The sequence below is a fragment of the Conger conger genome, chromosome 16, assembly GCF_963514075.1.
Source record: "Conger conger chromosome 16, fConCon1.1, whole genome shotgun sequence".
Lineage (NCBI taxonomy): Eukaryota > Metazoa > Chordata > Actinopteri > Anguilliformes > Congridae > Conger > Conger conger.
The window spans coordinates 2,475,471-2,488,064 of record NC_083775.1 but is presented as its reverse complement, the minus strand read 5'-3'; the positions used below and the strand labels follow the sequence as shown (position 1 = coordinate 2,488,064).

Sequence of the window (12,594 nt, the reverse complement as noted above, 5' to 3'; positions counted from 1 at the left end):
GCCTTCTTACATGATCACATATTACACTTACTTTTCTGGAAGTTGTGAAAAAAAACAGTCATATTTATGTAAAGAAGTTGGCTGTTAAAATGATCTGTGACTGATCACTTTCCAGAAAGTTCTCTGTGATTGATCACTTTACAGAAAGTTAGTGGTGAAATATAATGTAATCTGTTGTAATGTTATGTCATGTATTGTAGTGTATTCTAATGTAGTATAATGTATTGTAGTGTATCGTAATATGTTGTAATGTAATTCTGGGTGACGTATTGTGTAATGTAGTATGTTTTAATGTAGTGTAATGTAATGTAGTGTAGTGTAGTGTAGTGTAGTTTAATGTATTGCAATGTAGAGTAGTGTAGTGTAGTACAATGTATTGTAATGTGGAGTAGTGTAGTGCAGTGTAGTGTAGTATAATGTAGTGTAATGTGGAGTAGTGTAGTGTAGTGTAGTATAATGTATTGTAATGTGGAGTAGTGTAGTGCAGTGTAGTGTAGTACAATGTATTGTAATGTAGAGTAGTGTAGTGTAGTGCAGTGTAGTATAATGTATTGTAATGTATCGTAATGTGTTGTAATGTAATGCTGGGTGACGTATTGTGTAATGTAGTATGTTTTAATGTAGTGTAATGTAATGTAGTGTAGTGTAGTATAATGTAGTGTAATGTGGAGTAGTGTAGTGCAGTGTAGTATAATGTATTGTAATGTGGAGTAGTGTAGTGTAGTGTAGTATAATGTAGTGTAATGTAGAGTAGTGTAGTGCAGTGTAGTATAATGTATTGTAATGTGGAGTAGTGTAGTGTAGTGCAGTGTAGTATAATGTAGTGTAATGTGGAGTAGTGTAGTGCAGTGTAGTATAATGTAGTATAATGTAGAGTAATGTACTGAGCTCTGAGTGGGTTGCGAGGGTGTGATCATCTGTCACTTTGGTAAGGAGCGGCCTGTAGCGTAGTGGTTAAGGTAAATGACTGGGATACGCAAGGTCAGTGGTTCTAATCCCGGTGTAGCCACAATAAGATCCGCACAGCCTTGAGCAAGGCCCTTAACCCTGCATTGCTCCAGCGGAGGATTGTCTCCTGATTAGTCTAATCAACTGTACATCGCTCTGGATAAGAGCGTCTGCCAAATGGCATTAATGTAATGTAATGTAATGTAATGTAATGTGAAGAGCCACCTGCAGCCAGAAGCTCTTCAGGCGCGCCAGGAATCTTTGTTCTGGGGCCCTGGAGAGAGGAGCTGAACCAGCCAATCCTCACCTCCCCCACCCCCCAACTTAACCCCGTAACCAGCCAATCCTCACCTCCCCCACCCCCCAACTTAACCCCGTAACCAGCCAATCCTCACCTCCCCCACCCCCCAACTTAACCCCATAACCAGCCAATCCTCACCTCCCCCACCCCCCAACTTAACCCCGTAACCAGCCAATCATCACCTCCCCCACCCCCCAACTTAACCCTATAACCAGCCAATCCTCACCTCCCCCACCCCCCAACTTAACCCCGTAACCAGCCAATCCTCACCTCCCCCACCCCCCAACTTAACCCTATAACCAGCCAATCCTCACCTCCCCCACCCCCCAACTTAACCCTATAACCAGCCAATCCTCACCTCCCCCACCCCCCAACTTAACCCCGTAACCAGCCAATCCTCACCTCCCCCACCCCCCAACTTAACCCCGTAACCAGCCAATCCTCACCTCCCCCACCCCCCAACTTAACCCCGTAACCAGCCAATCCTCACCCCCCCGCCCCCTAACTTACCCCCCAGCTTACCTCCTTAACCAGCCAAATCTCACCCCCTCACCCCCCAACTTACCTCCATAACCAGCCAATCCTCACCTCCCCCACCCCCCAACTTAACCCCATAACCAGCCAATCCTCACCCCCCCGGCCCCTAACTTACCCCCCAACTTAACCCCATAACCAGCCAATCCTCACCCCCCCGCCCCCTAACTTACCCCCCAATTTAACCCTATAACCAGCCAATCCTCACCTCCCTCACCCCCCAACTTAACCCCATAACCAGCTAATCCTCACCCCTCACCCCTCACCCCCCGCCCCCCGCCCCCCCGCCCCCCCTCCGGAGGGAGCGTTCTCAGAGCTCTTTGTCCTCCCCGCTTCCTCCTCCAATCACAGCACTTGTGCGCTCTCGTGTTGCGGCTGTCGGACAGCTGTCGTGGGTCAGAGCTGAGAATCTGCGTGTTGACAGGGCGAACATTGCCTCACCCCCCCCCCCCCTCCCCCCGCTGCTGGACGAGGCCTAACGCACTACACCAGACCAGGCTAACTGTCCAGCTACCCTGCTGCAAAATCCAGCTATGGCCAGCTTGAGTTGACCAGCTACATCCTGACCCAGACGTAGCTTGAGCTGGCCAGACCATGCGTAAGCATTAGTGGAAGGATAAAAGTGGCAGGAAAAAAGCTTTGCTGTCGAATGGCCTGTTGTCATGGTTACGTTAATCTTTAGCATGTTAATGTCGCAATGCAAGCAGTCCTTTGCCAAAACAAATGCCCTCTTTTCTTTGTCATTTTTCAGAATTTTAAAAATGTTAAAAATGTTATGCGTGAGATTCGATGCGGTGGAGAAGCGGACTGTCTCGGCCCCACCTGCTGGTGGAGGGAGGTCCCACACCTGGGTTTGCCGTGAATACTCAGGCCAGGTGTGTAAAGTGCGCCCGTCTCCACAGCGCCAGAGTTTTTATTTCGTGTTCGTCAGCGCCAGAAGGACGGAAGGGACCCCTGAAGAGCCGCGGGCTGAAACACTGCCACTCCGCTCAGCTCCTCTGCATTCCGTGTTTCATTCTGTTTCATCTCGTTATTTTTGCCAGGAACCCATGAGAGGAGGGGGTGAGGAGTTTCATCATTTATTTCGTGTTGGTGTGTGCTTTCTCTGTCTCTCTCTCTTTCTCCCTCTCTATCTTTCTCCCTCCCTCTCTCTCTCTCTCTTTCTCCCACCCTCTTTCTTTCTCTCTATGTCTCTCTCTCTTTCTCTCTCATTCTTTCTCTCTCTCTCAGTGGCAAACAGCAGCAAGGAACCTGTAAGTGCCATCTCTTTGTGTGACAGTTATATTTTAGGTTAGTGAGGGGTTCTTTTTCCAGAATCTGTTATGTTAGTTTATAGCAGTTTAATTGCCCGACTGTTGCCTAAGTGTCGTCTCACCCCCCGCCCCCCGCCCCCCCCCCCCCCCCCCCGGTCACGCCCTGGTTCCACCCCTGACCCCAGTAACATGCAGGGCTGCTGGTCGGGCGGGGGGGTCAGTGGGGGGGCGAGGGGGGGGTCAGTGGGGGGGCGAGGGGGGGGTCCAGTCGCGCATACGGCACATGAGCTGCCACTCCCCAGGCCCCTGCCTGCTGCTGACCCCTGACTCCGGCTGAATGCGGGGAACTCGGGCAGAACCAGCCCCCACGGAGGCTTCCAGACACTCCCCTCCCTAACCGCGCCGTCATCCAAGAAGGCCGGGGGGGGGGGGGGGGGGGGGGCACTCAAACGCTGTGCATGGGATGGGGTCAAGTGTCATCTGCTGAATGAAACGCATTGATTTCACTCAAACAATTTACAATTACTGCACCAAACCCTCGCCCTTTTTTTATATTTCTGGTTCTCCGCTCTTGAGAATCTCACCCTACATAGCCTTTGCGGAAAAGCGCGACATTAATTCCATGTTTCAAACCATTTTGTTGTTGAGAGGAACATCTCCGGCTCATTTTCTATGGTGCTCTTTCTTCACGATGTGAAATGTGGGCTATGCTTCCAGGACGTACGGCAGCAGAGTCAGTGTCGGTGTCGTATTCCCGCTCCGGCGTAACTGGGCTCATTCGTAGCGCATTACAAGTGGCCTAATCTATGTCGCGGAGAAGAGCTAACAAGGCGAGACCAAACATACAATGTGACAGTTAACCTCCGAGCGTCGGGTTTCCGATTTTTCCTTTCCGTTTCACGCCGGCCCTCACAATCGCGGAGGCAGGAGGACAGGGCATGTGTACGCCCGCGGAATATTCTGGAAGAAGCGGTGAAATCTCCACAGGGTCTCGCTCGCATGTCCTGCTGATGTGCAGTAGGAGCTAAAAACAGAACAGACAGTGCAGATGACACAGCAAACGCGCAGCAAAACCTTATTCCCATAGCCTGCATGGCATTGTACAACACTATCACAACCACCAACACTGAATAACAACAACAACAACAGCAACAATAATAATAATAATAATAATAATAATAATAATAAATAAGTAGTAAAAGTAGAAGCATGGAAATTCAGAATAATGTTTGATCAGTTTTATTATATTGTTACAGACCCTGTTTCTGTTTGTACAGGATCTGTATCAATATGAGTGAACTGTATGATTAAACATTATTAGGAACCATAATAGATCCATTTCTACCTAAAACTGACCAGCATTTAATTACAAACTACCACTGGTACTTTAATTTCACAGCAACTCATACAAGTACAGACAATTTTCATACATAGAGCCACACATTTTTAGCAAATATTTTATTTCAACATGTTAAATATTACATTGGTAAAAGGCTTTTATATAGATCATACAAATTAATTAAATCTAAAAAATAGAGTAACATCACTTCCCGCACAGACCAAAACATATGTACAGGCGAGCTAGCACACAGCCTTGAGCAGGTAAAATGCCCTTCTGCTCATGGTAATGTAAACTACGATATGGGTTATTTATGTCATTTACATTTGGCAAGCAGGCAGCCTTCTCAGAGAATACCCGGGCAGGGCCATGCCTGAGCCTGGTGACGTGGAGGACTCCAAAAACACTCCATACTCAGCTGAACTCTCGTGAGAAAAGGGAAGGTGGCTCTTCTTGCAGAACAATTATTCTGGTGAATTATTTTTTAAATATAACCGTCAAGCAATTGAAAACAATACTTTTAAATGTTTTGGTTTTCAGACCAGTTGAACACATTGAAGTTGTTTTGACCTTGAAAGGTTTTAAGCAGCGGGGGGACACATCAGATGATAAAAACTTAAAGGCCCTATCTCGACTGATACAATAAAATTAATATAGAAATGAAATAAACGTTTCAATATTATTGAGGAAACAGCTGATCACTGTTTAATTAAGTTGCACTGGGAATTAAATTTGGGAGTGGAGTGCAAAACTTAAAACTAAAAATAAGTATTTTTTTGTTGTAGTGCCATGACCTGTTCTGCATATACTTGTTTGACAAAATAAATAATGGTTCAAGAAACTCTCGACGAATAAACATTTCCAGTTTACATGGGAAATGAGGAAGGGATCCAATCAAGAGGCAAGAAAGTAACCAAAACAAAAACCTCAACAGCAACAAAAAACAGCACACTTCATGTTGCATAGTGCAAAGAAACATAGGCAGACTGCACCAAATGTGCCAGCCCTACATTTTAAACATTACTGACCAAGAAACAGCTGGGTCGGGTACCACCGGATGCTCATTCACATGAAAATAAATAAATTAATAAATAAATAAAAAATGTAAGGAAAACAACTCACTCATGCTCATAGAAGATTTGACCGGTGCATTCTGATGCATTCTTTAAGCACTGCTGAGAATATACCTTCCATATTTGTCTTTCACATGTATTTCAAATGTATTAAGACAATCTCTTATTTGAAAATGCATATTGTTCAGTGCCACAAAAAAAATCTTCTCCAAATTTGACAATGAAGAAAAAAAATATCAGGAGTTTTGGGGTCAATGGTTTGCAATGTCTGACAGAGATATTTTAAAGTGCTCATTTTATTACTGCTTATTTATGTATCCTCAAATTCCCAAATTAAGACATTTATTATGTAAGACTGAGGAGAACTTTAGATGACTATAAATACTCAAGTGCAGATCTATTCATAATATAGAATACATCGTTAATGTATCAAGACACGTTTCGTAACAGCATAAAAAAACAGGGATTTCAACAATGACAATATTTAAATTTTAAAAAGTACCACTTACACTTCAATAAATACTGTTTATACTTTGATGGGTGTTAATCTGATAAACAGAATGCCAAAACACACCCAGGCACTTACTGCTTCAATTACCACGTTAACAGAGTCATATCTCATAAGATGAACACAATAATAATCAGGATAAAGGCCTCAAATTGGTAACCAAGGAAACCGCTATGGTGACATATGTTTATATCACATTCCACATTCATGCCAGTAACCTTTTGTCAAGAATTGTTCTATTTCATCTACAGTTATTTTGAATATTTCAGCATCCAATAGCTGTATCAGCTTGATTAAAAAAATTGCATCAGTGTACGACCAAAGCCGAAGCCAGTGACTAATAACGTGTTTTGTCATGAAATGTATGTCCAAATGAAGCGCAAACAGAATAAAATAAGTTCACAGTTTTTTGTGCCAAAGAAAAATGCAAATAAAAACTAAACTGTAATAGTCACAGTGCTTCACAATTACATTTATCTGATGTGTATTACAGTTTTTCCCCCTTTACTGCTTTACTATAAGATGTTTGTGTGCAAACCTCTCTGAAATGCAAACTCAGACAAATCGGGTTTAGACTGCATATTGCCCTTGTACTATGCTTATATTGAATAGTGGCTTTGGAATCCCATTTAAAGTTGTAATAAGGACATGATATCACACGACGATAAAAGATAAATGCATATCTTATGTAGAAAGCAGATCGAATTCTAGCTCACTCATTTAGTTTTGACATGATTGAAATGTCTACATTCTTGTGGAAATGCGTATATGCATGGGGTGGTTGGGAGAGAGGCAGGGATACACCATGGGGAGGTCAGGGTACACACAGCAGAACAGTGTAAGTGTCATCTCAATTGGCACTCCACTGAATAGTCATTTCTTCTGCCTTAAAGGTACAATAGGTAAATTCAGACTTCTAACAGTCAAGAGAGGAATAGCAGCAACAAACACCTTCAAACTACAACACTGTTTATCCCTCCCCCTTCTCTGTAAATGCACTTTGAAATGCCATTGGCCTTAGAACCAATTTTCAACCAATGACCTTGAATTATTGTACAGTGAAACAATGTGTTGGGCTGTCAACTGTATATTTTGGAACCCGAATTTAAGCACTATAAACACAGGCAGAGGGTGAGTCAACATGTCAGTGAACCTTTTTCGATGATAGGAAGGAATTTACAATTGTCTCCTAAAATTGGTTTAACACAAAAATCTTACCTATTGTACCTTTAACTTTGAGTAAAAAATATCAGCATGTTTTGTAAATAAATATAAGTAACAAAATGTGATAAAATAAAGAACATAGAAAAGCTGAGCCATTCTCTACGAAAAGCATAAACACGTTTGATAGAGAAAGCACAGTCCTTGAGGCTGTTTGACAGCATCACAGCAAAACTATGCAAAAACTTCCAGAAATAGATAGCATAGATTTAAAAAAAAAACTAATACTGAGTTTAGACATTAAAGACAGCGTGGCATTTTCGCTTGAAAGCACTATATTCATAATTTGGGTTCTTTAGCTTATTTCCAATGAACGGCCATTCAAATGACTGAATGAATCAAAGCCCATGTAAAAAATCACCATGTTGAAGTACACTATTTTATCCTTAAGAATACTTGAAATATAACTAACGTTTATAGCAAGTATGCACAGTACAACTTTTTCATATGGGTGTGTCTCAAAGGAAGGCCCAGGTGCTGGTATTTACACTCGATTTGGCCTCCTCAACAATAAGAACAGACTGTATGACCCGAACAAAGAAATCTACACATCCATTACAGACAAAAGACCTGGCAAGAGTAGCATAAACCCTGTTTCACAACTTTTTACATTCCAGGCTGGGTTATACACACCTACAGGCAACCCTGTCAAATTATCGGGCTGTTAAACTAGCGAGGATCGGCCATATTGCAGAGACTCCCCGCCCCCACCACCACCTCTACTTAACCCCTCCCATCGACACGAACAAAATCCAGCGCTGGGAACGATGGCCAGTCTCGGCGAGGGTGTCAACAGGAAGACCAAGGCGCGTTGTTCTGAGGTTCTGTTTTAAACGACGGACTCCCGCAGGTCGCTGGGAGGTCCGGCAGGCTGGGGGACCGGGGCCGGGGCCGGGGCGGAACGCAGGACCACTTCGCTCTTGACCTCCACGGGGGCAGCGCCGCCCGCTTCCTTAGGGTCCGTCTCCGGCTGGTCTTCCCTGGGCGTCGGCGGCGGCTGGGTTTTCGGGAGAACCAGGGTGGCGGCGGCCCTGCGGCCGCCGTAGAGGGTGCCCATCGCCCGGGCGATCATGCCCTCCGTCTCCGGCGCCTCCTCGTCGGCCCGGGTTTTGTGCGTCTTGTCACGGAACATGAAGGACGCCTGCTTGACGGAGCGCTTCAGCAGATGCTTCCGGTAGGCCCTCTGGATGACCGCCGCCGCCACCTCCTCCTGCTTGCGCCTCAGGGTGGTGTTGATGGGCTCGTAGGCCAACTTGGACGGGTTGTTCATCATGAACTTCTCCTCCATGCCCGCCTTGAGGGAGTCCATCTCCTCCGAGTCGCCCAGCACCTCCGCCGTGAGCGCCATCAGGATGTCCAGGCAGTGGATCTTGTCGCCGGTGACCAAGGGCAGCTCCATGGTGATGAGTTTAACGTTGTTGGGCTTGGGGATCCTCAGCGGGTCCTTCAGGGTGTCGCAGAAGTCCGAGAGCTGGTTGTAGGCCACGTACTGGGTGGCGTCCGGGTCGAACTTCTCCCAGGTCTCGTAGAACATCTCGAAGTCGTCCTCGCACAGCGGGTCGGCGCTCTCCTCGGTGGCCACGTTGAAGTTCTCCAGGATGATGGCGATGTACATGTTGACCACCACCAGGAAGGACATGATGATGTAGCTGCAGAAGAAGATGATGCCCATGAGAGGGCTCCCGCAGTCCCCCCGCACGTCCGTCCCCGGGTTCTCGATGTCGGGGTCGCAGTCCGGCGGGCCGCTGTTCATAATGGGGAGCAGCAGACCGTCCCAGCCCGCCGACGTGGTGATCTCGAACAGGCAGATGATGCTGTTCCCGAACGTCTCGAAGTTGAACATGTCGTCGATGCCGCCCATTTTCTTGACGTAGGCAAAGTTCGCCATGCCGAAGATGGAGAAGATGAACATGATGAGGAAGAGAAGCAGGCCTATGTTGAACAGGGCAGGAAGTGACATCATCAGCGCGAACAGGAGTGTCCTGATGCCCTTGGCGCCCCTGATCAGACGCAGGACGCGGCCGATCCTGGCCAGTCTGATCACACGGAACAGTGTCGGCGACACAAAGTACTTCTCGATGATGTCCGCCAGCATGATGCCTTGAAAGAAAGAAAGAAACGATATCACATAATAATATAATATTGTTTTCTTCCTGGGTGCTGATTGGCGGAGGCAGTGTTTCTACATGGATTGTAAGTCCAATAGAGTAACAGCCTGTGAACAATATCACTAGTTACACACAAACCACAACGTACAAATATTATTACAAAATAAATAATTTTGTGTCATCAAATAAGGTTAAACAATGTTTCGATGGGCCAGGTTTGTAGATAAATATTAAATCTAGTCCGAGACTGAATTCTATTTTGAATAGAGATTCTCCAGAGAGAACTCAGTTTAGTCCAGGACTAAGCTGAATCTTTGACTGTGAAACCGGCCCTATAATATACAGTATATATAAAAGCAATATGGCACCCAAGGCCATCCTGTATCTTGGATGCAGTCATGGCTACGGGGGGTCGCTTTGCGTCCTGTAGTCAGGACCGTATCCATGGCACAGCAATGGCTCCCTGCCGTATTTGTTTAATTACACACTGCACCTTTTTGATTTAACTTGCTTGTGCAGTGAAAGTTAATTTTACAAAGGTTTTCCTCAGACAGTCTGCTTACCCACTACGGAGAGAATCACGACAACAAAATCAAAAATATTCCATCCTATGGTGAAGAAGTATTGCCGAAGCGCGATCATTTTCAGGACACACTCGGTGGTGAAGATCACGATGAAGACCAGATTTATTTTGTGCAGGATTTCCTCCATTTCGTGACTTTGGTCGTCCGTCTCCACCATCATAGTCACCATGTTGAGGCAGATCAGCACCATGATGAAGATGTCAAAGAACTGCTTCGTGATGAAGTCAAACACCATGCCTTGTAGACAGTTCTTTGGAGAGACCAAGAAGAAAACCGTTAACAGAAACACGTGTCATGGGATCTTTTATGACCACAGTGCGTCAGGACCTTGGTTTAACATCTAACCAGAAAGATGGCAGAAGAACATAACAGACAGGTAGATAAACCCAGAAGGCAGGTGCTCAGGTGCCTTCTTGCTGCCATTACACACCTGAGGTCTCGGAATGGGCTTCTGGGGCTTCTTGGAGCCCAGTTTCTTCATGGCGTTGTAGTATTTCTTCTGCTCCTCTGTCATGAAGAGATCCTGTCCTCCTAAGTAAAGAGCCAGAGATAATTATTCTTGATGCACATGCCAGCAACCTTCGTGCTTGGGCCGTCCAGTAGCCTAGTGGCTAAGTCGCTTGACTGGGACCCAGAAGGTTGACGGTTGGTGGTTCTGTGACCGGTGGCACTGAGCAGGCCTGAACGGTGCCAGTGGGCTTAGTTTCAGCTCGCTGGCAGGGGGCAAGTTTGGTATTGGTGTTGTGAGCATGAGCTTGTTGTATGCACCGATACATTTCACAAGTGCCTAAACATCCTTCTTTGTTTATTTTTCCTTTGTTTATTTCCCCCCCCCCCCCCCCCCCTTCCTCATGGACCACTCCAACCGGACTCCCGGTCTGAGGTGGTGGACTGCTGCAGGCCTGCTCCTCCCGTGGTTCATGCCCACGTTTCCACACTTCCTGGAGCTACAGATTCATCCCCCTCCCTCCCCTCTTTAGTAGACACTCTACATCCCTCCATGTGGACCTGCTAGTTTAAAACCTGAACTGTTACCATCTGAAATCATAGGCCAGCAGAGGATGAGCATCCCCTATCACCAGATTCCTCCCAATATTTATTCCCATCTGGGAGTTTTTCCTCCTCACTAGGGAGTTGTTTACCTCATATGTTATTTGGGGGATTTGGACTGGTATTTCCCCTTCTGTTAATCTGTAAAGCGCCCTTGGGACAGTCTTCTGCAAAAAGCCCAACACAAATAGTAGATAATTATAATGGAAATGTCTAGAAAAGAATGGCTGATACTTATCTTAGACTTCTGCTGGTTAAAGTTGTCGATAATAACACCGATGAAGAGGTTGAGGGTGAAGAAGGACCCAAAGATGATGAAGATGACAAAGTACAGGTACATGTACAGGTTGATTTCATACACGGGCTGGTCCTCAACCTGTATGAATGAAAAGTGGAAAGACAAGTTCAGTGTCAAACTATAATAAAAATCCACCCGCATGTGTAGATCCTGTCAACTGTACTATATGTAGTTCTACATGTAGAACTGTACTATATGTACACAGTTCCTGTACTTTATATGAATATGAATTTGAATATCAGGAGCTACATAAATTCAACAACAAGACATTGTTTTTCTTGATAAAACAGAGAGAAAACCACCTCCAGGAGCATCCGCCATTTTTAGAGCATCCACCATTTTCAGTAGCACCTCCATTTTCGGAAGCACCAGCAAAGACGGAAAAAACAGACATACAAGTCCAACTGAGGGAGCTTGTACATGGTACAAGGTACATGACTGAGACCCAGAAGGTTGGTGGTTTAAGCTCCAGTGTGACCACGATAAGATCTACCAATAAATGCAATGTACAGCAACATATTGTAAATATATTCAACAGAATTGCAATATATTGACATACAGTATCTAAGAATCACAATTAGTATAACTACTCATACACTGAGAAGTTTTGTCCAGACCAATCCTGACCTAGCTGCTCAAACGTATTACACAGACAGTTGCTTGTCAACAAGACGCGGTGGCTAGCTAGTTAGCCAGCCGCAGCTACAATACAAGTCAATATATTTTCTGTATATTCCATACTAAATGAGGGTCAACATCAAGCATCAGCCAGGGCTTAAATATCATATACAAATTCCAAATATGTGCAGGGATGTGTAACGGAGAAAACCTTACGTTACGTGAATCCACAGCTGCATACATGATATCCATCCAACCTTTAAATGTTGCCTGAACATTAAAAAAACAAACAAAAAAAACAAGTCACATACAGGAAGCCGTGATGAGCCCCTGCTACACCGATACATTCAAACCTGAAACTCTGAAATCCCGACAGACTTACCACTTGCAGTAGGGAGAGGTAGCCCATCCCGACGTTGTCGTAGTTGACCTTTAGGTTGACCCATCGGGTCTCGTTGGTGGCCAGCCCGAGAAGCGTGCACTCTGTGTAGTTGTTGACGACGGAAATGTCGAACAGCTCATCGTTCGTGGTGTTGATGCATCGGTAGAACTTCCCGGCGAACAGGTTGACCCCCATGATGCTGAAGATGAGCCAGAAGATGAGGCAGACCAGGAGCACGTTGAAGATGGAGGGGATGGCCCCAACAAGAGCGTTCACCACGACCTGTAGGGGCCGACACACACACACACACACACGCACACACACACACACACACGTACACACGTACACACACACATACACACACACACACACACACA

The 12,594-nt window shown here is 45.5% G+C and overlaps 1 protein-coding gene across 3 annotated transcripts in view; it reads right to left on the bottom strand.

Moving 5' to 3' along the window:
- Positions 1 to 5,221: 5,221 nt before the first annotated feature.
- Positions 5,222 to 12,594, bottom strand: part of LOC133115266 (sodium channel protein type 4 subunit alpha A-like) — a 49,073-nt gene continuing 41,700 nt past the window's right edge. For all 3 annotated transcript variants that reach the window (XM_061225090.1, XM_061225092.1, XM_061225091.1), the window contains exons 21-26: positions 12,218 to 12,499; positions 12,052 to 12,105; positions 11,154 to 11,295; positions 10,300 to 10,400; positions 9,849 to 10,119; positions 5,222 to 9,277 (exon numbers count right to left, since the gene is read on the bottom strand). In XM_061225090.1, coding sequence (XP_061081074.1) covers positions 8,007 to 9,277; positions 9,849 to 10,119; positions 10,300 to 10,400; positions 11,154 to 11,295; positions 12,052 to 12,105; positions 12,218 to 12,499 — 2,121 coding nt within the window. In that variant the 3' untranslated portion in view covers positions 5,222 to 8,006. The remainder of the gene's footprint in view (positions 9,278 to 9,848; positions 10,120 to 10,299; positions 10,401 to 11,153; positions 11,296 to 12,051; positions 12,106 to 12,217; positions 12,500 to 12,594) is intronic.